Here is a 23057-nt window from a genome sequence, read left to right on the forward strand (position 1 = left end):
TATGTTGCCTGATGTTACTACATGTTAAAACATTAAGAACATCTATTGTAAATGCAGGTATGACAAAGGACTTTCCAGGAGCTTAAGGACAAATTCAGTTTGCAGAATCAAGATCTCTTTAGATACTTACAGGGTAAAGATTATATTGCCAAAATGATAGGTTCAAAATGATGTTGCAAAGACAACCGGATCGATGTCCGTTTTCTTACAGAGCACAGCAACTACCAACAACTCAGGACACATTGTATTTTGTTGTCCATAGTTACTTTGGTTGTTCCATCATGCTGCTAATAAGGATAGTAACTGCAAAGAACTTACACTGATACTGTAGCCGAGAGTTATGAGTTGCACCTATACTTATGAAGGTGATAAACTAACACTTTTGAGGGTCCCTAGTCTGAACCAGGATGGCAAAATAGTTGTCAGCTGTGGAAGTACAGGAGAACAGGATACAACGTTGAAAGCGGGGCCCCGTTCATTCCCATAAGAGATGCTCAGTGACGCAAGAAGCCAAAAACATTCAACTGCTGCGTTTAAAATTAGCAGGATAATTGATGCTGCTTCTGCATCATTTGGCACTTAGAGCCACTACAGGTTTAGCGCTCTGCTAACTTAAAAGGGGATAAAATGATTTAATCTTGCGGCTCTTCTAGACTTTTCAACTGTTATCGGACCGAATACATCAAATCCTGACCCAAGCATTTTGCAGGTGTTGTGATGCTCCAAAAATGTATCCACTGATTTACACACATCACTTTCACTATGAAATCTATGAGAAAAAGTGTTTTTGGGCCCAATGGCATCACGAGGGCGTCAGAAGTTGTAATTCCATTGTTTGGCCACTATGGATATTGGCTTCAAACCTGGTGCACTTCCTGGAGGCCCGTCGACAGTGCCTTGCAGCTCCGCTCCTTCTGTTTCTACCTTTCCCGAGAAAAGCTCCAGTCATCATAGACACCGCTTCACTGTATACCAAAGGGAATTTAAATCCACTCAGAGCATCTCAACAAGCTGACAATACTTCTTGGTAGCCGGAGATAACACCTTATAGCTACTGGGGAAAACAGAAGCTCTATCGTCTTCCTGTTTGGTTACGCAATGTTTTACTCACTTCCATTGTGCCATAAATCAAGCCTTCATTTTTGCGGGAGATCGTACTTGGTGGCAGACAGAATTGCATAGTGACAGGAAGGCTTATAGGGAATTAATCTAACTGCAGATGGTGTCATTGTTCTTTTGAGATTGTGAAGTTGACATCATAAACTATGTTGTTTTAGGACACTTTGGGAACAAAGGTAACAGGGCATGCACCTGATAAGGTGGCACCCCAGTCCCACAGGGTGTGATGTACCTTCACATACTCTACAGCCATTACATCGTGCAATCAGCATTTACTCATAATGATAAGTTAAAGCAAAGAAAAGATAAAGGAAATACCCAATAAAGAAAACACACTCTAATTTAAAATAAGATGGTAATCAGGGTAATGTGACGATCCCACATGAGAAATGGGAAGAGATATTTAGACAACATTAGAAAACAAGCTCTCCATCCTGGAGAGAATTTTGCTGGAAGGGTGTCATCGGTTATTTCTGTGCTCCTGCCAAGATGAAATTTTATTCAAATCAGACTCGCTGTTGTAGACCCTGCAGGACCAAAGATGCAAATCATTTTCATATATTTTGGAGTTGTCTCTCTGTGGCTCTGTTGTGAATTGAAATTCATGGCCTCCTGGAAAATGTCCCCTTAACCAAAATCAATTTTAGTTTTGAACTAGAAGACAGGAAGAACTTGAATAGAGGAGGATGGATACATATTTCACCAAGAACCAAGAAGTAGCTGGGAAATAAATATTGTGTTGAAGGTCGGATGGACTTTGTATACAATATTTATGTAATGGAGAGAATAGCTTTTCATTTTAGTCCCCCCCTGTCTAGTCTATGTACGCATTCTGTGATCCATTTTTTAACTTCTTTTTTCTTTCATGCTTGAAAGGTCTTCATGTTCATGTAGTGTCAAATTTGTAAATGTGTTTTTTGTTTGTTCTGTCTTTAAAAATCAATTAAAAGAGAATTACGTCTAAATAAGAGAGACTTAAACTAAATTAAGAAAATCTAATCAGTATATGGATGATTTAATTATGATTTCAGTCCATACTGAAATGGACATTTAAGAACATTTGCTAAGAAATTGTTTCTACCCAGTGATAACTTCTGAAATTATGTAGACTTTTTCCATCACACCTACCAAATCTTTAATGTCTCACTGACAGCATTGTGAATTAACAGGTAAATGGGTGCCATGATGAGATGACAGAGAACCTAATGATGCCTTCAAAGGATTTTATCTGGGTACAGTAATCAGATCAAGCAGCTCTTTTGTCTCGGCTTTTGGCTCTGCTAGCAAACCCACTGGCTGCTGGACGTAACTCTCTGTTTGCTTTTACTTTAAGTCTTCTGCAAGATTTCCTGTAACCCACTAACCAAGCTTATTTTATGTCGCACTTACTCCACTATATACTGACATACAGTACAGTTAAAAGCTGTACTTAAGGGAGAAGAAAAAAAAATCTTTTGTTATAAATGAATATTTTGAAAGCACAAATGACTGGGGAGATGGAACAGGGCTTTGTGACATTTTAGAGGTGTAAATTATCTGTGAAAGCTGAAGGAGAAGCAGGTGAGTGATGGAAAAGAAGGGAGAGGACAGCGAGGAACAGAACAGGAGGTGTTACACAAAAAGCCACTCTCAAATCATCAGTACAGTCCGGATAGATGGGGAGCAAAAACAGAGGTGGTTAAAGTGACATGCCGACTGCTTCATTGCTTACAGTAAGATGTTTAAAAAGAGGACTGGTTCATTAACAAAGTCACAACTGATCTATAGGACTAAGTATCTTTATGATATATTTGTTGTACCATAACTTAAATTAGATATTTTATAAATTAAATTATTGACATTTATGTTATTCCTTTGTGTGGGATGAAACCTAGTAATTATTTTCCAAATGATCTGCCTCCTACAACAATGCGACTAGGGCTGCAACTAACAGTTATTTTCATTTAAGGTTAATCTGGCCATTTTATTCTGGATTAATATTTATGCCTCTGGCGGGTGATAGCTGAGGCCATGTTTTCAAGTTGTCCATCCGTCCTATTCTTGTGAGCGTGATATCTCAAGAACACCTGGAGAGAATTTCTTAAAATTTGGCACAAATGTTCACTTGGACTCAACGATGAACTGATTGGATTTTGGTGGTCAAGGTTATTGTGACCTTGTCTGTCTCATTCTTGTGAGCGCGATATGTTGAGAACACCTTGAGGGAATTTCTTCAAATTTGGCACAAATGTTCACTTGGACTGAAGAGTAAACTGATTAGAATTTGGTGGTTGAAGGTGAAAGATCAAGGTCTCTGTGACCTAACAAAATATGTTTTTGACAGTAGCTCAAGAATTCTTACGCTGCTTATGACAAAATTTCACACAAATGTCAAACAGGATATAATGATACAGAGATGACATTTTATATTCAAAGGGTCAAGGTCAGCTTCACTGTGACATCAAAATGTTCTGCATAAAACACTTTTCTGGCCACTACTCAGCCTCATATCTTAGGAAGAGAACATTTGGTTAGATACTGAGTTAGTGACACTAATCTTGGAACTGTGCTGATTTGTATAGATCTTCTGTGTAATGAGGCGAAGATGTGTGTGAAGCATCCATGTTTTCACAGACATGGATATAAACTGTAAGGGAAACTTGAGAGACATACAACTATGGGGCGGTAATTCTAGTTTTGTCCATGAAATATCAGAAAATAGTCAAACATTCCCTGTGTAAGTTCTTAATTGTCTTGCAAGAAAGAAATAACTTATGTTTGCATCATTTTGTCCCTCGAATATCCCCCTTTTTTAAACCTTTGAGGACCTACAACAATCAGATCTATCAGCAATCTGCAAAATTCAAGAACACAGGGAAAGTAGAAATACTTTGTTTGTACTATAGTTTAACTTTGCTTCCTACTTACAGCTTCTCTAGTTTTCTTTGAAAGTAGCTGAATTAAACTACCTTATCTCATTAACTTTCACTAGTAGAGCTCACTGAGACACCTTTTGCTCAATGTTCTTTAGGTTATTGGCATTTTGACCAGTATATTTAAAGCTGGTTTTGACCACAACAGCACTTAAAAATAGAAATAACATTAACATATTCCTTCATGTGGCTCCTTGCTCTTGTAACTAATTGCTGTCCCTCTCCAGTGGTGACTAATCGCTAAGCTCATTCTTGAAAGCTACTTTTCATGGCTTTACCAAAACCTTGTAAAAGTGCAACTTCTCCTGTTCAGGAGGAGGTGGAGCCCCTGCAGCAGGTGACAAAGGGAGGTACGATGGAGGATGCTCTAGCCGCCAAGACCCAGGCAGTGGAGGAGCTGAGTCGAGAGCTGGAAGAAATCAGGGCTGCCTTTGGCACAGAGGGAGTACAGCAGGTAAATGATTTATGACTTCATCATAGATCATACTGTTTGTTTTCCCTCTGAATACTAAGGCTAAACTTCTGCCAGTGCATTTACAAAACACAATGGATGGAGATTATTTTAACTTTTCTGAAATAAGAATAGTTTTGGTTCAGGGAACTTCTTAAAGTATATATTGTTTCTCCTTTTCTTTCCCCTTCCACTTTATTTTTGTATAATATCTGTTTCCCTTCCATCTCACATCAAACAGTTTAGCTGAATTTCTAATCCTGTGGTTATTTTCTCCATTTTATGGATTTTGTTAATGGTGTCCTTCCATTTGCTGAGTTGAGGCACTTTAGATTTCAGACAGTTTTATCTGTTTAATTGCTGCTGCTCTTAAATTGCTAACAAAACACCTATCAGTTTGTTGAAAGAGTGGCTGTGGTGTTCGGCCAAGTAATAATTGCTCAGGCCCAAAGTGAGTGAGAACTGAAAAATGCTATCTAAAGCTCACTTAGTTCAGTCCAATATTGCTGCAAAGCCAGACAAGAAAAGAATATATGGGTGTTGGTGGCCCCTACTTCCTTACATTTTCACCAGCAGCTCAGAGTTGCCTCTTAAACTTGTGGTTCTCCATGTATTAGTACATATATCCTTCCATATTTTTAGAGATATGACCACATTTAGTTTCATTTCTCAGCTGGTGATTGCTTTGATTTCCTGACTTCTAGATTCTTCTTCTAGAATACACTAAATTTGACCTAGTATGTTTTTTGTGTAGGCTTTGTTAGATATTCTTAGTTTACAAACTATGAAAGGATGTATCTCCTTCACTGTTTTTACTCAACTTTGTTGTTCTAAAAGGTAAATTAAATTTTTAAGTGTTCATGAAAGTTAGATTTTGGCAGGTTATGTAACTCTGATTGATGAATTCTCAGAAGAATCTATTCTTTTCTTTGTAACTATCATATAATTTATTATTAGTCGAGCCTTTACTTGCCCAGATACTATAACACTTCAATTCATAGCCTGGGCTATTATTTGTTTGAATCACTGAAAACAACAGGCCTATATTTGGGGCAGGCGTCTACAGGGGACAGGCCTTTAATTCCATTCACACAAAACTGTTGCTCAGCAAAGATCGGGAAATACAGTCCAATTGTTTATTTAATCCAGTATGAATATTACTTGTCTAGAAATAACTTTTGAGATGATATATCAATTATGAATCATTCATTTGATCCAGCTCCGCCAGACAACGCATCAGAGAGTGTCAGGGCACTCGAGGATTACAGCACCCTGCATACTGACACAATACAACTTTATCCTGTTAAAAAAATACTCACATCTTGCGTTCATTTTTATGAATAACCCTTTTGATTCTTTTGATCTGAGGACCCTTTTGGACTAAAGGAATATGAATAACTTACAGGGTAATTGAGGAATGGACACATTATTTGAGGTAGCCATAAACCCGCTTTTATACTGTTTGACAACTAGTCCAGGCCTCTAATTGAGACAGGCGTTTTTTTGTCAAAATGTGTAGCCACACTGGGCAAGTAAAAGGGACTGGGGGTTTAATTGGGATCAGGCTTTTATTTAAAGTTTTATGGTATTTCCCTGCTGTACCTTACTAATAACGCCTCAAGTGAAAAACTTTTCAACCTGCACCCTATTTTCCTATGTTTCTGTGTCTAAATGACTCAGGGTAAGAACAATTTTTGAAATTGGTTCAGTATTATGAGAGACCGCAGCAGTTGGCAACAGTAAAACAGGCTGCTGCTATGGACAATTATGCAACGTCAATTTACTTCCATTAAAAGTGCTTATTTTTGCTACTGACTGATTCTTATGAGAAGTGTAAGACAACATAATGGAAAAGACCCTTCAGAGAAACAAAATGTTTCACCGCTCTGTTTCTCATTATGACAAAGTCTCGCTCAAGGAAAAGTCTTGTTCTGAAATCTCATGAGAGGTGACTTGTTGTAGGAAAAATACAGGTGGAAACATTTGTGAGAGTTGGAGGGAGGAGTGCCCGGAAGAGTTAGTTGTGTGGGAGTACAGAAAGCATAGCTTAGTGATATCTAAAAGATATTAAATGTCATGGCTAAATATTTCGCTTTTTGACAATGTGAAAAAGTCCATGAGTTTTCAGAACAAGACCTCTCCTTCAGTGAGACTTGATCACAATAACAAACAGTCCAGCGAAAGGCGAGGAAATACGTATTTAATTTCTGTGTAGGGTCTTTTCCATAATGTTGTCATACACTAACAAAATCAAGCTCAGCCTGTCAGTGGACATAAACTGACAGTGCACAATTGACCGCCTGACTGCTTTGCCAATTCCGCTGCACAGTCTCACTCAATACAGGACCAATTTCAAAAATAGTTGCCTCAGTTAGTCACTTAGACAACATGGGGTAAACACAGTCCAGGTTAAAAAGATACTGAAGTTTGCCTTCAAGTTTTCTATGAGGTGATTTTACATAATTGCTTTTGACTTTTATAGCTGCAGGACTTTGAGGCTGCTCTGAAGCAGCGAGATGGCATCATCACCCAGCTCACATCTAACCTTCAGCAGGCTCGTGAAGAGAAAGACGAGATCATGAAAGAGTTTCTGGAACTGACGGAGCAAAGCCAAAAGCTACATATTCAGTTTCAGCAGGTGAGAAATTTTTATGTCTGAACCACTGTGAGATATTAGCTATTCTGTTCTACACCACCCAGCAGCACCAGGCCATTATGCTTTTATTATTTTGTTCTACTACTTGCTCTCCATGCATTCAATTAGAAATTAATTTGTATATGAAAAATCACAGCTGCAGGCAGGCGAGACGCTGAGGAACACCAGCCACAGCAGCACAGCAGCTGATCTTCTGCAGGCCAGGCAGCAGCTCATGCAGTACCAATCGCAGCTGGAGGAGCTCCAGCAGAAGCTCAGTGAGCTGGAGATGGTAATAAGTTGCCTAGTGTGATCCTGCAGACATCTTTTAGTTATACTCTGTTAAATCTAAGTGGTTACAAAGTGTGTTCTCAATATTTCCCCTGCATTTCTAATAATTGGTTTTCTTTGTAGTTGGGGAAAAGTTCAGAAGAATCATTCACACAGCGGATAAACGAAAAGGACCTGCTCATTGCTGAACAAGAAAAGGTTATTTTAAGTCAGAAGCAGTCGCTGACAGAGTTAAGAACGGCGGAGGAGTCTTTTGCACAAACACTGAAAGAGAAAAATCAGTTAATTTCCGAGCAAACTGCAATAATCACAGAACACGAGCTGTCATTGACCATGCTCAGAGAGGAGCTAGTTCATGTGGGACGGACTACTGATAAGAATATTATAGCTCCTTCAGATGAGAAAGAACTGATTATAGCAGAGCAAGAGAGAGTCATTTCAGAACGTGACTGCTCTCTTACCCAGCTCGAGGATGAGCTGGAGTCCTCTGAAAAACGCTTGCATGACCTGCAGCAGCGAATGGCTGCAAAAGAGTCAGAGCTTGAAAGATGCATGGATGAGTTGGAGATCAGTAAGTCTGACTTAGAAAGCTGTAAAAAGGAAATAGAGAGTTGTAAATTAGAGTTGGAGAAAGAGCGAATGGAATTAGAAAGCTGTAAGGGTGACCTTGCAACTTCCAGACAGAAAGAGCGAATGTCGTCTAATGAAATCATGCAGCTCATGGGCACAGTAGAGGACTTGCAGAAGCGTTATCACCAGGGCAGCCTGTCTGAGAGCGACACCATCCAAAAAATGCAGGAGGAGACTGTGAGGAAGCTTGAACTTCTCAGGGCAGAGCTGGACGAGATGTACGGCCAGCAAATAGTCCAGATGAAGCAGGAAGTTAATTTGCAGCATGCAGCAAAAGTGGAGCAAATGGCTGAGCAACATCGCGCTGAGCTCGAGCTTCTAAAAGCACAACAACTGTCCCAAAGCTCCAGTGTTAGTGTTGAGGTGGACACACTCAACGCAAAGGTTAGGATGCTTCAAGAGACATTAGAGCAATCCCAAGCAATGTATGATAAAGCCAGACATGAACTTAGCCAAGTCACCCAAGAGAAGCTCAACCTGCAGACCAAGGTTGAGGATCTCCTTCAAGATCTCCATTCTGCTAAAGAAAAAGTGGAGCAGGTCTCCCACAGTCTCATCTCTCAGGAAAGCCGACAAGATGAACTGCAGCGCCTCCAGGAGACAATTGACAATCTGAAAAGTGAGCTGGCTGCTGCTCAGGAAGCGGCGCAAGAGGCAGACATTAAACACGATTCAGAAATAACTAATTACAAGATCAAGCTGGAGATGCTGGAGAGGGAGAAAGATGCTGTGCTTGACCGCATGGCAGAGTCGCAGGAAGCAGAGCTGGAACGACTAAGGACTCAGCTTCTGTTTAGCCATGAGGAAGAGCTCACGCTTCTTAGGGAAGAGTTGCAAAGGGAGAGCTTCCTGAACACAGAAAATCTTCTCAATGAAGCCGCTATCAAGCATGAGAAAGCACTGGACGAGCTGCGCATCGGTTATGAAGAAGAGCTGCGTTTGTTACGAAGGGAAAAGGCGAGCTTTGCCACGGAGCGAGATGAGCTTTTTCACCAAATTCTTGGGCTAAAAGAAGATCTTAAGCTCGCTTCGAGCAGCTCCAAGGCAGATGAGCTTGTCCAGCAGCTTCAGGAGCTTCAGGTAGAGCTTGAGGAACTGAGAAAGGGAGGAGAAGAACGAGCTCGAATGGAAAACAAAATGAAGGCGTTACAAAAAGAGACAGATGTGCTTGAAAACCTGGCAAAAGAGAAAGAACAAAGTTGGGAGAACAAATGGAAACAGCAGGAACTGGAGAAAGAGACACTGATAGAATGTAATAACTCTTTAAAAGAAGAGTTGGCCTCAAAAAGTGAGAAAATTGAGACACTCACTGCTGAGAACAATCAAATACAGAAACAAGTAGTTGAGCTCAGTGAGAAAATTGAAACGCAGAGGACTACTTTCTCTTTTGCGGAGAAGAATTTTGAGGTAAACTATCAGGAGCTGAAGGAGGAGTACGCATGTCTTGTTGAGGCAAAGACACAGATAGAAGAGAGGACACTGAAGGAGACACTTGAGTTTGAGGCAAAAATTGCCAGCCTTCAGTCGCAGATTCGGGAGCTGGAGGAGAGCAGAGGAGATATCAAAATGGAGGACATGAATACAGATAGACAGCAACAAGCTGTGATAGAAAAAGATACTACTGAGCTAATGGAGAAGCTTAATGTTACTTTAAGTGAGAAGGAAAGCTTGGCTGGGAGGCTTTCCGAAGTTACAGAGCAACTGATGTTTACAGAGAGCAAAGTGGGACGGCTGGAAGAAGAGCTGATGAAAGTGAGACAAGAAAATGTGAAGGTCATCGCACAAAGTGAAAGCCTAGGGAAAGAACTGGAAAAGAAGCAAGAGATTATGAGCAAGCAGACGAAGGGGCAGGGTGCCCAGAGAAAAGCTAAGCTTCAGCATGAAGAGCAAGCTGTTGAGCCAGTTTGTTCTTTTGAGGATCATCACCTTCAGATTCAGTCTTTGCAAAAAGAGATAAACACTCTTCAGTCCCTCTTGCAGGCAGCTGAATCTGAAAGAGACGGCATCCGGCAGACCCTGGAGCTCCAGAGGCTTTCACAGACTCCATCTCCAGCAGCAGTCCAGTCCTCGGGGGAGGGACCTGTTGAGGGACGATCCTCCCTGCACAAGCCCACAGCTTCAGGGTCAAGCAGGCGCAAGAGACGGCAGAGGTCGAAGCAGGAGCGCAAACTGGGCATCGCTCTCTCAGACTGCAGAGAAGAAAAACAAGGGGAGGAGGAAGAGGAGGCAGCGGTGGAGGAGGAGAGAGCAACAAGTGCTGCAGAGCAGGAGATGCAGCCTCAGATGGAGAGCCAGGTTATGTCATGTTCACAAGAGAGGGCCGGTAAGGAGGACTCCACTGACGGGTACCAGGGAGACGAAGCCAGAGACTACATCAGCAAACAGGTAGGCTCTCACATGCATCTACTGCACCACTCTCCAGTCGCTGCCTTTTCTGTCTTCCTTTTTAAGTCTGATGAAATTACACGTTTGATTGTGTGATTAAAGAGCTTTTCAAAAAAGCTGTGCATGAGAAATGAAAGCACAGTTGCATGCTTCAAAGATGTCACGTTCACAGTTGATGCTTTGATGTTTGCTATTGTTATTAGCTCCATTGGAAATGTGTGGATTGCATTCACAGCTACATCAAGCTCTTAGATTGAACAGAATATGACTGAGGCATTTCAGCACTAATATGTTTCCTCTCTAGTGACTAACGGTCATGATTGCAGATTGCTTGAGTGTCTGCAGCCTTGCCTCAGACTGTTGTGTCAATAGCCATATGTTTTTAAGTTCATGCCGACCATTCAGCGACATTTATATTGTGTGTTATTGTAGTAAGAATAATGTAAAAGAAAAAATCTCGCACAGTAAAGCCTGCACATAACGATGAGGAGTCAAGACTCCATCGATATTCTGCTCATTTCTACTTTTAAAGAAACACTATACAATATTTATAATCTGCTTTCATTTGATGCTGCTTGTCCTCAAACTGAATTTGATGTTGGTTTTGAAAAGGGCTGAAAAGAAAGCAGTCACCCTCAGTCTTCTGATGGCTTTGAATCATTGCTGTTGTGTAGAAATGTGTACATTCTAGTTTCTTTCCATCCTGCAGGGAGTGAAGGGTTTGAGGTGAGAAGCCATTTTACCCCAGTCACTTCTGTGTCTGTGTCTCTCCAAGCTGTGTCTCAATTACACCAGGCAAAAGATAGTGTCTGTCTGCCATTTCACATTTGTGTTTCATATTCTTTGTCACCTCCTGGGTTGGAACACTGCATATGATCCAGAATGACATTTTCAGTGCCTTTAAGTCTTTAGAAATAATTGTAAAATGTACGTCTGATGTGTAATAGGATGGGAAAATGATATCTTATTGGATATATGTTTAATGTTTTGTATAAGCCCTCTTACATTAATTTAATCAATAACAGAACTTTTTTTTTTAATGGTATACAGTCAAACACAGATGATCAACCTCTATTAAAGCTGTTAGAAAAGCTTTATAAACAACACTCCACGCGGGTGAAACAAAAATGAAATAGAGGCAAACTAGATGTTTCTTTTGTTGCAAATTATAGTGGATCAATTTAATGATAAGTTGATTCTGCTTAGTTATTTTCTGCTCCCCCTCAGGAAGTGATCCATAATGGTGCATCTGGTCTTTCTGTCATCAATCATAATTGTCAGCATTTGTACAGAGGGGTGATATGTAAGATGTGTTTTTTTTAACCACACTGTTTTTTCTCTGCCTGCTTATTTAGGTGAGCAGACATGGGACCGGCCACCGCACGGAGTGTCAGGGAGAAGAGGAAGAGGGAGAGACGACTGAGCATGTAAATGTCACTTAAGCTCACATCCTGCCCTTTGCTTCTCAGTGTCACTTTGATACATCATACAGTGTGGCGTAAAGGTCAATAAAGAGGTGCTCATACAACACAAAAACAACAGGAATCATGCAAGAACATTTTCGTATTCTTGTCCCAAAAATCTCTTGTTCTTGAGGTTTGCGAAAATGGGATTCAGCAAACTCTCTTAAAGCTACGTTTGGAAACTTTTATATACAATAAACTTTTTTTGTCATATTTCCTGAAACTGTCACTACATTCACACAGTAGTGCGAGATAGATAATCCTTTTATCCGTTTATCTCTAATGGCATTTGTAAGAATTCACCGTATGTAATCAAAAACAACAAATCAGAGCCAAGGAGTCTCTCACACAGCTGTCAATCATGTCAGGTGCGTCAATTGCTGCTCACGAGCTGCAGTCAAACTAGGCAGCGCTGATCAAATATGAATCAAGACTCTGTGCTGACGTTACTGAGTGAAAACAGGTGGCGGGCAAAACTCAGGCAGCGCCAGCGACAATACTATTTTCACCTGGTTGATACACACAAAAACACAAGATAAGCACCCTAGTCATGGTGCAATCTTGTGTAGTAATAGGGTGTAAAAAAAAAAATAGATGGGTAGCAGAATATCGTGACACATATTTCCTTTTGAACATCACCATGAAAGGAGATCCAGGTAGATAACAGCTGTGAAAAAGAAGAACGGGACTCTGGGATCAGATGCTCCTATTTGTGGTAAACTTTTCATTTCAGGCAAGTAACGTCAGCTAACAAATGAATCATAATTAACTTACATAAAAGATAAAAGTGAAATTTTAAATGTTTTTATAACATTGATGTTGTTCACTCAAGTTGGTTGCAGACAGTTTTCTGGCAACGTTAGCTAGCTAAACATGTCTGCAACCAACCTGACTCAACAACACTTACTAACGTCAGATAAAGACATTTACAAATTTCCCTTTATATAAAATGATCACTTTTATGCAGGTTAAATATGATCCATTTGTTAGTTGAAGTAACGTACAGGAAATAAAATGTGTACCGCAAATACAATTGTTTGATCCCAGTGTCCAGTGCTTCCTTTTCACAGCTGTTATCCACCTGCATTTTCTTCTGTAATCTTACAGATCAGGTTCAAATAGTATTGTCGTTGGCGCTGCCTGTTTTTGCCCACCAGCAACTACTTGCCGTTTCCTTAGAGTTTGGATCTCACCCTGTCGTTGATCAGTTCATTGTCATTATTTGTGCAGCATGACAGCTTGCCATGACAAACCACCGCTTTGCTAGCGCTATATTTTTTTTGTGATGAGAATAATGCTTTTGCCCATTTGTTTGTTTACAAATACCGGTTACTCCCATTTCTCCCCTCAAATGTTTTCAGAAATATATTTTAGTGTACTGTTTAGCTATAAAATGAGAAAATGTGTGACCTGGCCACCACATTGAAAACAGAAGAGCCAAAACCAAGCATGGCCCACAGGCCGGAGCAAATTTTACAGCTAAATAGTACACTAAAATATGTTTCTGAAACATTTGAGATGAGAAAAAGGCAGTTTGACTGCAGTTAAACAAGCAGTGATTGACATGATTGGCAGCTGCATTACAGACTCCTCAGCTCTGATTGGTTGTTTTCCTTCAGTAGATTTTAGTGAATGCCATTAAAAGCACCATAAGGAAGCAGAGGTATATGCTTTTTTTTCATAGATTATCTGCCTCATGTACTACTGTGCGTACGTAGTGGCAGTTTCAGCAAATACGACAAAGTTTTTTCCATTAAAGATACCAACTGTAGCTTTAACTGCACAAACCTTGATGTAGAGTCAGGTTCCTTTCAGCCTGACAAATACGACGATCATTTGAATGATCTGCATCCCCAAGTGCAAGTTTTACTGACAGTCCGAGAGCAAAAAGAAGAAATTAATTGCAGAGCTTAAAGTCCTGCAGTAAGCTATCTGCAGACAAATGCTTAAAGAATTCAGCAGTGTCAATAGAAGTCGTAGATGTGACTTAAAACAACAAAGTTCTATCAGAGCAGAGCTGTACAGTGACAGAAATAAAAAGGGAATGGTTTGACAAGAAGTCAAATGCTGAAAAACATATTTCTAAAGTAAAGCGGTCAGTGATGTCACGCTGTCAGGTGCATGGAGGATGATCTACAACAATGCCTTAAGGCAGCTGTCAGAGTGAGAGAAAGTTCCTACTCTGCTGTGCCAAAACATGCCGATTAAATCTAAAAAACCTCAAATCAAATAACAGTAAATTTGCATGGCGAACAGAGTGTACTTTTTGCATTAAGTTTGATATATTAATGCATTTTATTTTAGCTTGTTTTGATGAGACACACTATTCAGACTCCAAATTCATTTGGAGGAGGGCATCACGATTTATTAAGTCAAATGAGTGTTCTTCCTGCTGTAGATAAAGGTAACCCATCTGTACTGTACATGACTCATACCGTGCTGAATGCCACAGATTCTCTTCAGCCACTCATATGTACCACTTTCAAACAAAAATGTTTGTACAAGTGGTTCCTTCAATAAATGTAGCCTTGGTTTTATACGTTTTAGTGATCTCCTCTTTAGTCTGGATTATGTTTTTTAGTAAACTAAATAATTTCCATTAGAGAAGTAATTCTGTATTTGTTGGTGTGTGAGCAGCAGCGGCTCTTTATAACACAGTTGCCGTCTGTTTGTCCTGCTCTGATCGTCTCTTATCTGCATGTTTTAAGCAGCAACATCTGAGCGGTTACAGGTTTGAAAGGACTCTTCACACCGCACTGTTAGATGTAGTGGGAATGGGGAAATTGTATCATAACAAAGCGTTTTAAATACAGCCTAATTAAAATGTAGAGTGCACTTAAAAAACATCTGACATCAAAGGTAACGGAATCACAATTTGGTAATTGCATAACCCTAGCGAATTAGTGCTAATGCATAATGCATAATTAGAGGAAAAGGCCTCACTGTTTGCCTTTTGTTCTCTGTTACAGAAGTGATAATAGCAGACCTCTCAGCCTGAAAGCAGATGGCTCGTGCCACTGCTCCGTCATAAAAATAGGATTGATGGAATTATGTTATTTAATCATAAAGCTCCTCTGATTAGCTAATGGGTGTAGCATGCTGCATAATTTAACTAAAGTGATATGTATCTTATGCTTTTTACAATTTTTCCACAATGTTACAAATGTTTGTTTTTTTGTTAATTGGTGTCATTAAGTGTGATCTTGCTGAGACAACACAGAAAAACTCTTCAATATAAAATTGTATGCTTTTGCAAAAAGGCATTTTCCTCTGTGGTTTAATCCAGCTGTGTTAATGTGATGATATTCCTTCCTGTGGTTAGGGTGAGTGCAGGCTGCAGATGGAGGCTCAGCGCATCAGCCTGTCTCAGATCCACGCCGCCCAGCTCGAGCTGCTGCAGGAGGAGACGGACGCTCGTGCAAACACTCTGGAGCTGAAACTGCAGAACCTGAAAGATCACAGTGACCGGGGTGAGTAATGCGTTTTCAGTTGCCTTTGTGCGCATTTGTGTTTGTGGCAAAGCTTTTGATGTATCATTCATGATCGTACAGCACAGATGGCTGATGTCTCTGCCGTTGTATTTGTGCTCAGCTGGTTGTCAGAGTCTGTGTGAAGCATCAAACATTTTAATTCAATTAATCCCAATTTTCCGCTCCTTTTTTTCCAGATGAGCCAAAAATTACTAAATACCACAACATGTTACAAGCTGTGTCAGAGGAATGCAGCGAGATCATTCAGGTAATTGCTGAATACAGATAGTTGTAATGTAAGTTTTCTGAATGAATTTTATTCATGTGTGTTGCCAGGTTACCACAGCAGTTAACCTTCTCTTTATCTGCTCTGTGTTCAGCGTTTTCAAAAGACGTTTGGTGAAGAGTTTTTGGAGTGTGTTGCTGGCGAGGGCCCGCTGCCCCCTTCTGTGGAAAGACCAGAAACTAGTGAATCCACCTCCATCATATTGGAGGCCAGAGGTATTTTATCTACTAAAAAATTAAATTGCAGTGTAAAACAGGGATGAGCATACTCGAGTACTTGACTTGGATGTCAGTACTGGTTCATCATATAGAGACATCACTTATTATTTCTTGCTTTGTAGAAGAAAACATATTTAGACAGGACACAATGATCTATGAATATCTGCGCAGATCCATAAAGCAAAAATGAGTGATTCGACAAAATAAATATGCAGTGCATGCAAGTACTTGACTATGGAAATTATATATGTATAAATATATATAAATACAATATTACAGATAGTATAACATGTATTTCCAGCATAAGTAGCACTGTGAACCAACATTAAATTTAATTTATACTTACAAAGTGCTTTTAAATAAAATGCATTAAATATCTTACTGTCTTCATTTTAACCATATTTGTATAAAATCATCCAATTCATTTATAGAGCTCTACAGAGATCTTCAGCAGGTGAGGCAGGGGATTGAGCAGGAACACCATCGACTGTCACAGCTCCAGGCTCTGCTGAGAGCTGACGGGAACAAGGTAAAAACTTCACATATCTGTGGACCTACAGTAAGCTGTGTCACAACTTCATACTCCATGCTAATTCTCAGCAGGTTGTTGTTGGCTCACACTGGAACATTAGCAAAATAAAATGTACACAAACACATAAAAACACTTGATTTTTTGAGACACTGTTTTCCCACAATCCACTGAAGGAGCTGCTCAGAGCTGGAAAAAGCTAAAACTAATTTGGGATTGTACCATGACAATTTTGTGAACACCAAAGAAAGCCAAACATTTCTATTTAATCTTAAGAAAAACACTTTGCTCCTTATTTATAAAGTTAAATTGGCAGTGAGATTGGAAGAAGCAGTTTGATTTGCATGCATTGGTGCATGTATTGCATCATTTCCTGTTGGCATTAGAGGAATACTTCACTGTCCAAATGATGGTGATGAATTTGTGAGTTTGTTTTTCTCGCAACCCTCCATGGTGAACAAAGAATCCAGAAATGGACAAAATGTTGATGAATTGAAGTAGATGGGGTCCAAGTTTCACAACAGTAAAACAATATCAAAACATCCTTTTACAGACTCTTACGATCAGTAGTTTTTTTGTGTTATAGTGTGACTTAGGTGAATCTGAACTAACCCTTAAAAATACCAAAGTCACAAAATAAAATAAACAATCAACTGATGGAAGCTGTGGTTGACCAGTAGCTCCAGTGAGGTAAAATTACTATTTTTGTCAACGGAGTCTTAATTTGAAGAGAGCATAGGTACATTTCACTCTCAATTCAGTTTTAAATACTAAGGTATGAACGAAATGCATGTGTCTGGAAAGTACTGAGCATTTAACTGTATATATTGAGACTTGGATTATACTGCACAAGTTGAATGACAGTTTGTCAACCAATCTTTCAATATAGTTTTGCTGTTGTCAAACATAGACCCCTGTTACTTCAGGTCATTTGAAATGTTGTTGTTTTTTTGATTCTTCGTTCACCATCGAGGCATGCGAGAAAAACAAAGTTTTCTCCACAAATTCATTGTAGCACTGGGTGAATAATTGATACACAAATTGTCATTTAGGGGATGTATTATTCCTTTAAACTGGTAAATAAGTTGATTGTTTTACAAGTGCATATATATAGTGCACAATTTCTATGTATTAAGGAATTGGCACATTTTGTCAGTTTGTTTGAGGAACAGACTAATAATAACAGGATAATAATACAATCAGAAATGCGTTAACTGATCTGTTGGTCTCCCAGATGACAGAGCTGCAGGCGGCATACGATGAACTGAAGAGCAGGAGTGAGAAGGAGATCTCTGACCTGCGTGTGCAAGCTGCTAGCTCTGCGAGCAAAGGTAAATAATGTGGAGCTATCCTCTCGAGCAAAAATTGAAAAGCAAACAGGTCAAGCATTAACGTCAGGTCGCTGAGTCAAACACGCAGGTGTGTAGTAAGAAGACGGACAGAAGTTAAATGTTCTGTAGTATTCTCTTTACTCTGTATCCCTCAGTATTTTAGAGTTTCAGGTCACATATGTGCCACTGACTTTGTGCTTTTTTAGGTGTGTGTTTTGTGCAGCACATCACATCTTTACATTTGTGTTTAGCAGCCAACAGAAATCAAACAATAACACTCCTTTGCTTTGACGTTATTTTTTGGCATGTATCCACCTAGCTGGCAATTAAGCCAAACTTCACTCTGCTTTCTGTTGCTTTTGTCACCGCTCTCTGTCCATTCAGTTCTTACCCGATGCTGTTATTTGTTACTGCAGTGACCCATTTTTCCCAGAAGGAACATTAAAGTTTCATCTTATTGATTCTAATCTTCTAATGCTATCCAGTTGAGTATATTGAATTTCTCACTTCCCCTCTGTATTGGTCAGATCCCGAGGAGCGGGCTGGTGCACCATCTACCTCCCTGAACAAGGAATTACAGAGGCTGAAGGCCGAAGAGCAGGAGAAGCAGCTCCAGCTGGAGGAGAGCCATAGACAGGAGATGGAGCATCTCCGAGCTCACTACCAGCGGCAGGCGGCGGAGAGTGAGGAGCGATACGCCACTGAGCTCTTCATGCTGCAGCAGCGACTGCAGGAGGTCACGGGAACTCAGACCCACTTCAGGTGATGATAACACTGTGAAAACACATGAGCAAATTCATTTTTTTTAAAGTTTGTATTGCAAGACGAAGGACAACAGACTAACAGAACAGCACAAGGAAGATAAAAATAAGCTATCCAAACTCATCATCAATAAATCGGCCATTAAAAATTCACTATCGCCAGTAGGCTATCTAATCGCTCGCTGTTGTACAAACACTGTTGTGTGTTTGAGCTCACCTGAATATAAAAATGTCCTATAGCTTAATGTATCAGTAAAAGTAGTGTGTAGCCTTGTCTAACAGAGTAAAAATACATAGATTGTATCGCAAATGTATTCGAGTAAGAGTAAAAAGTATTCAGCAAAACAACCACTTTCATAAATACAATTAATCAAAAAAATAAACCAAGTACATGTAATGGAGTAAATGTAACATGTTACCACCCACCACTGCCAGTAGATTAAATTTGGTATAGTTAAAATGGCATGGTTTCAGCAATGTCCCTTGGGATAAGTTACATTTTATCTTATCTTTAAAAAGAATTGATTTGACGTAGTGGATATGACTGAAAATGTTGTCTACTCAGTTGTGGGTTATTTAGCATTTAAAGAGCACTATCATTGGATTCATACAGCCCCCCTCCCACACAGTCCTCATGTTATTAGTTGCTCTTCACTTGATTGATTGGTACTGTGCATGTGATAGAGGAACAGCAGACTGAGCGACACGATCTTCTACTTTTACTCGAAGCTGGTCTGCACATCCCGTGCAGCATGTGGAAGCTACCTGACCCAGTTCAGCTGACAACAAAGCCTCAACTAATGAAATATTCACTAGGTTGTTTGAAGCTTTATTCATGCCTTTTGTTAACCCACTAACCTATAAAAAGTACCGTTCAGCCATTCAAGATCCCTTCCTGGGGGATGTGCTGTAGATAACAATATAAATGTTACTGTTTGTCCATGCACCGCTTAGTAGTACCGGTATGTTGAATTGTGTGTGAGGTTTCTAAAGAACTCCATTTGTTCAAATAGATGTATAATCGTTTTTATTTAATTTGTATTTAATATTTATTAAACCACGAGAGACTCATTGAGATTATGAATTTCTGGTCAAGGCAGGCAGCAGCTTAAATTTAAAGAATTACAGAAAATACAAAAAGAAGGAACTAAAAAAATCAAGAATAGAGAGCTCATATTTTAAAAGAGAAATTTAAGAGTTTGTTTCGTAACTGAGTTAAAAACATCAACATCTTAAGTTTCAAGTCATCCTGCAACATATTCATGCCGTGGGCTAAGAATACAGAAATGCCCTTTTTCCTTTTTCCGTACGGCCATGCAGAACAGACAGCATAAAGAAGTCACACACACACACACACACACACACACACACACACACACACACACACACACACACAACAAAACCAAACTATATTTCTGTGGGTGAGCTGTTCCTCTTCGCTAAAAAGACCAGAGTCCTACTGGTACTGTGAAAACTGAGATGCTGCTGCCCTCCACTGTTTGATATGGTAAATATAATTTCTAGACATTTTTTAAAAAATAGTTCACTTCTTAAATCCCATTTTGTGTAATTTTCTTCAGGAGAGTGATACCCAAAAATGTGGAATACAATCACACATATTATGCCCAGATATATTACATGTATGTGCACTGCATGTTTAATTTAATTCATGCAGCCGTGCCTGATATTTTATGTACTTGTTATGTCTCTAGTTCAAACGTGTAATCATTTAGTGGATCAACAGAAAATTGCTCCAAAGCTATTTTGATAGTTCAGTCATTGTTTCAGTAATTTTTCACAGGAAAAAGGTCAAACCTTGTCTTATTTCAGCCTCTCAAATGTGAGGATTTGCTGTTTTTTTGGCGCATATATGATAGTGAACTGGATATCTTTGGGACAAAAGAAATCTGAAGACACCACCTTGGACTCTAGGAAATCCTAATGGGGATTTTTTTTCTGATTTCTGTCATTTTATTGACAAAATAATGAATCCATTAATCAAGAAATCAGCAGATTAAAGGAATACTTCACCCCTAAAATGAGCATTTGTTTATGAATTAGTCATGCTGTTACCTTGAATTCATAAAGAAAACTTCTCTCTTGTATGCCTGAACGGAAAACGGCGAACATTTTGATTTATTGATTGATTGGGGACCACATTCAACAACAGCAAAACTACATCAAAATTCTCTATAAAGTTCGAGCAGCTACATGTGTATGCTACCCCAGAGGATTACTGGTGTCCGTGAATGTGGATTATGATATGGACTCATCATATTTTGACAGTCAGCAATGTTTCATCACTATTTAACTTTACCACCATCTACTGGATTTTAAGATGCATGGCATTATTCCGCCCCGTGATTCAGATCAGCTCTAAAATTTAATGGATTTGTCCTTGGTCCATGCTACACCCCTTCACAAGGTTTAATGGAAATCTGGCAAGTAGTTTTTCTGTATTGCCGCTAACAAACAAACCAAACCCCTACTTAAGTAGTCATTAATCGCAGCCCTCGTTATGTAATCACCTCAGTTCGTTTTGGATTGTATATGTCATATTAGTACTTGCTTAATAATATTGTTTCGTTATATTATTCAGGGGATGGCTGTTCAAATTACCATCACACAGAAATGTTTAGACTTTCATGCTTACAACCAAAAAGCATGTAAGCTCAGCTTGTTCAAGTTTTTTACTTGACTGATATGAAAGTAAGAAGGATACTTTCCGTCATCATGTTACAGTGATTGTTTGTCAGTCGCGGTTATGGTTATTGATTTAACAAACATTAGTCCCTGTCAATACTTCATGGTCCTTATAATTACATTTTAAGCGTTTACATTTGTACTTAACTATAAACTAATAAAAAAGCATTTCAGGCCACGATGTAAGACGTCATAAAGAAAAATAACTAAAAATAAACTGTATCAAACTGTTTAACTTATCTGAGGTTGTAGAACTATTAATTTTGACTTCTCGTTTTCTCTTTCTGCCTGTCCAGTGCTGCAGAGTCCAGCTGTGAGACAATGGAGGAGCAAGGAGACGAACTAAAGGTTTGGCTGCTACATTTTGCCCTCATCTAAATCTTCCGTGTCACATGCATCACATCTTACTACGAGCTGAAACGTGTACATGCATTAAGACGCTGTGACAGTGACGGTGGGTGGGAATGGGCAGTTGTAGCCTTTAGGCTAAAACGTGCCCTAAATTCTGCAGCTTTGCTCCGGAAGCAGCATCATGAACGGTCCTGAATCTTAACGATTGAAAGGGTCGGACGTTACATAACCTACCATTTTACCGTGTTACTCGTGAACCAAAGCGGACGTACTGTAGTCGTGTAGGCTGCATGAAAGGAGGATTCTGCCTTGCGTGAATGAGCCGCACTCCATTTACGCCATCTCTCACTCACATCACTCCAACTTCCATTGCGTCTTAGCGTGTCTCCTCCAACCTCAAAGTTTCCACAGCTCGTCTGACTGTGTGGAGATCAGAGAGGAAGATTGACAGAAGCACAGCAAGAGCGAGAATGGGAAAGATAGGAATTGGGCATGATACTCTTTAAGATATTTGGATTAGAGATGTTAAGCTTGAGGCAAGTGTTGCTGAAGAAGCTGAATCACCATGAAGCACACAAGACGGGGATTCATCACAAGACAGGGGTGGTAGTGTGTTAGGGCTAAATGTGGCTGTAATGTAATGCAAGACTTCTCTTTATCGCTTCATCATCAGGGGGTGGAGGGAACAAAACGGTGTATTTAATAGTGATCTAAGGGCGGATGGGTTTTATCTACAGTAAAGAGGAACAGTTTATTTGTGGATCAGCCCTGAGGAACTTTGTTGTCCATATTTTGTTACATGACTCTTTTTAACACACTGCGGCAGCTGTGGTCTGCTACATTAGTTCTTGTAATTTGTAGCTCTTCCTTTCTTTCACTTTTCTGCTCTCCTCACTCTTCACAGGACCTGGGTGAGGAGGAACTGTCAGAGGGAGGTGTGGAGTCGCGCTGGCCCGTCAGGTCTGCAGGCCTGACAGCACAGCTGCAGGCGCTGAGGAAAGCGCTCTACCACAAGTATGTCCAAGAAGTAGCGGCACTGAAAGAGCAGCACAACAGGGAGCTGAGGAGACTGACAGAAGAAAAGGAGCAGGAGAGGAAAGCAGAGGAGCATCAGGAGGAGAGAGGAGAGAAAAAGCAGGGTCTCAACGGTATTAACGGTGCTAGGAGCTCCAGTGAGAGCCTTGGGGCGACTGGGCAGGTCGTGCTGGAAGACAAACAACACTGGGAGAGAGTGGAAGAGGAAGTTGCCAAGGTAGGTGGACATGTATTTTTATACAACTCCTGTATGTAGTCACTTTCAATAAAACTGATGACAGAAGCATTGCGTTTGATTGATACAAAAAGGATGCAGTTGGAGTTGAATAGTCAGTGGTTCTGGTTCCTTAAATATGAATATTTGCTGGTTATCTTAGTCTTTTGTGATATTACAGTTTTTCCTGAATGTTTACACACTAACAGTGATTCCTGAAGCACGATTTCTGACACCATAAACACTAATTCACCAAGTGTGCCAAACTGAATG

The 23057-nt window shown here is 39.8% G+C and overlaps 1 protein-coding gene across 6 annotated transcripts in view; it reads left to right on the forward strand.

Moving 5' to 3' along the window:
- The window catches only part of akap9 (A kinase (PRKA) anchor protein 9), an 85755-nt gene that overhangs the window by 14556 nt on the left and 48142 nt on the right, over window positions 1-23057 (forward strand). For 5 of the 6 annotated variants that reach the window (XM_050035393.1, XM_050035395.1, XM_050035394.1 and 2 more), the window contains exons 4-17: window positions 2289-2351; window positions 4345-4485; window positions 6965-7120; window positions 7275-7409; window positions 7532-10423; window positions 11779-11850; window positions 15209-15356; window positions 15554-15624; window positions 15737-15857; window positions 16292-16389; window positions 17624-17720; window positions 18248-18482; window positions 21481-21532; window positions 22440-22787. In XM_050035393.1, coding sequence (XP_049891350.1) covers window positions 2289-2351; window positions 4345-4485; window positions 6965-7120; window positions 7275-7409; window positions 7532-10423; window positions 11779-11850; window positions 15209-15356; window positions 15554-15624; window positions 15737-15857; window positions 16292-16389; window positions 17624-17720; window positions 18248-18482; window positions 21481-21532; window positions 22440-22787 — 4629 coding nt within the window. The remainder of the gene's footprint in view (window positions 1-2288; window positions 2352-4344; window positions 4486-6964; window positions 7121-7274; window positions 7410-7531; window positions 10424-11778; window positions 11851-15208; window positions 15357-15553; window positions 15625-15736; window positions 15858-16291; window positions 16390-17623; window positions 17721-18247; window positions 18483-21480; window positions 21533-22439; window positions 22788-23057) is intronic. The other variant, XM_050035397.1, reaches the window with a different exon arrangement.

This window comes from Epinephelus moara, chromosome 22 (assembly GCF_006386435.1).
Source record: "Epinephelus moara isolate mb chromosome 22, YSFRI_EMoa_1.0, whole genome shotgun sequence".
Lineage (NCBI taxonomy): Eukaryota > Metazoa > Chordata > Actinopteri > Perciformes > Serranidae > Epinephelus > Epinephelus moara.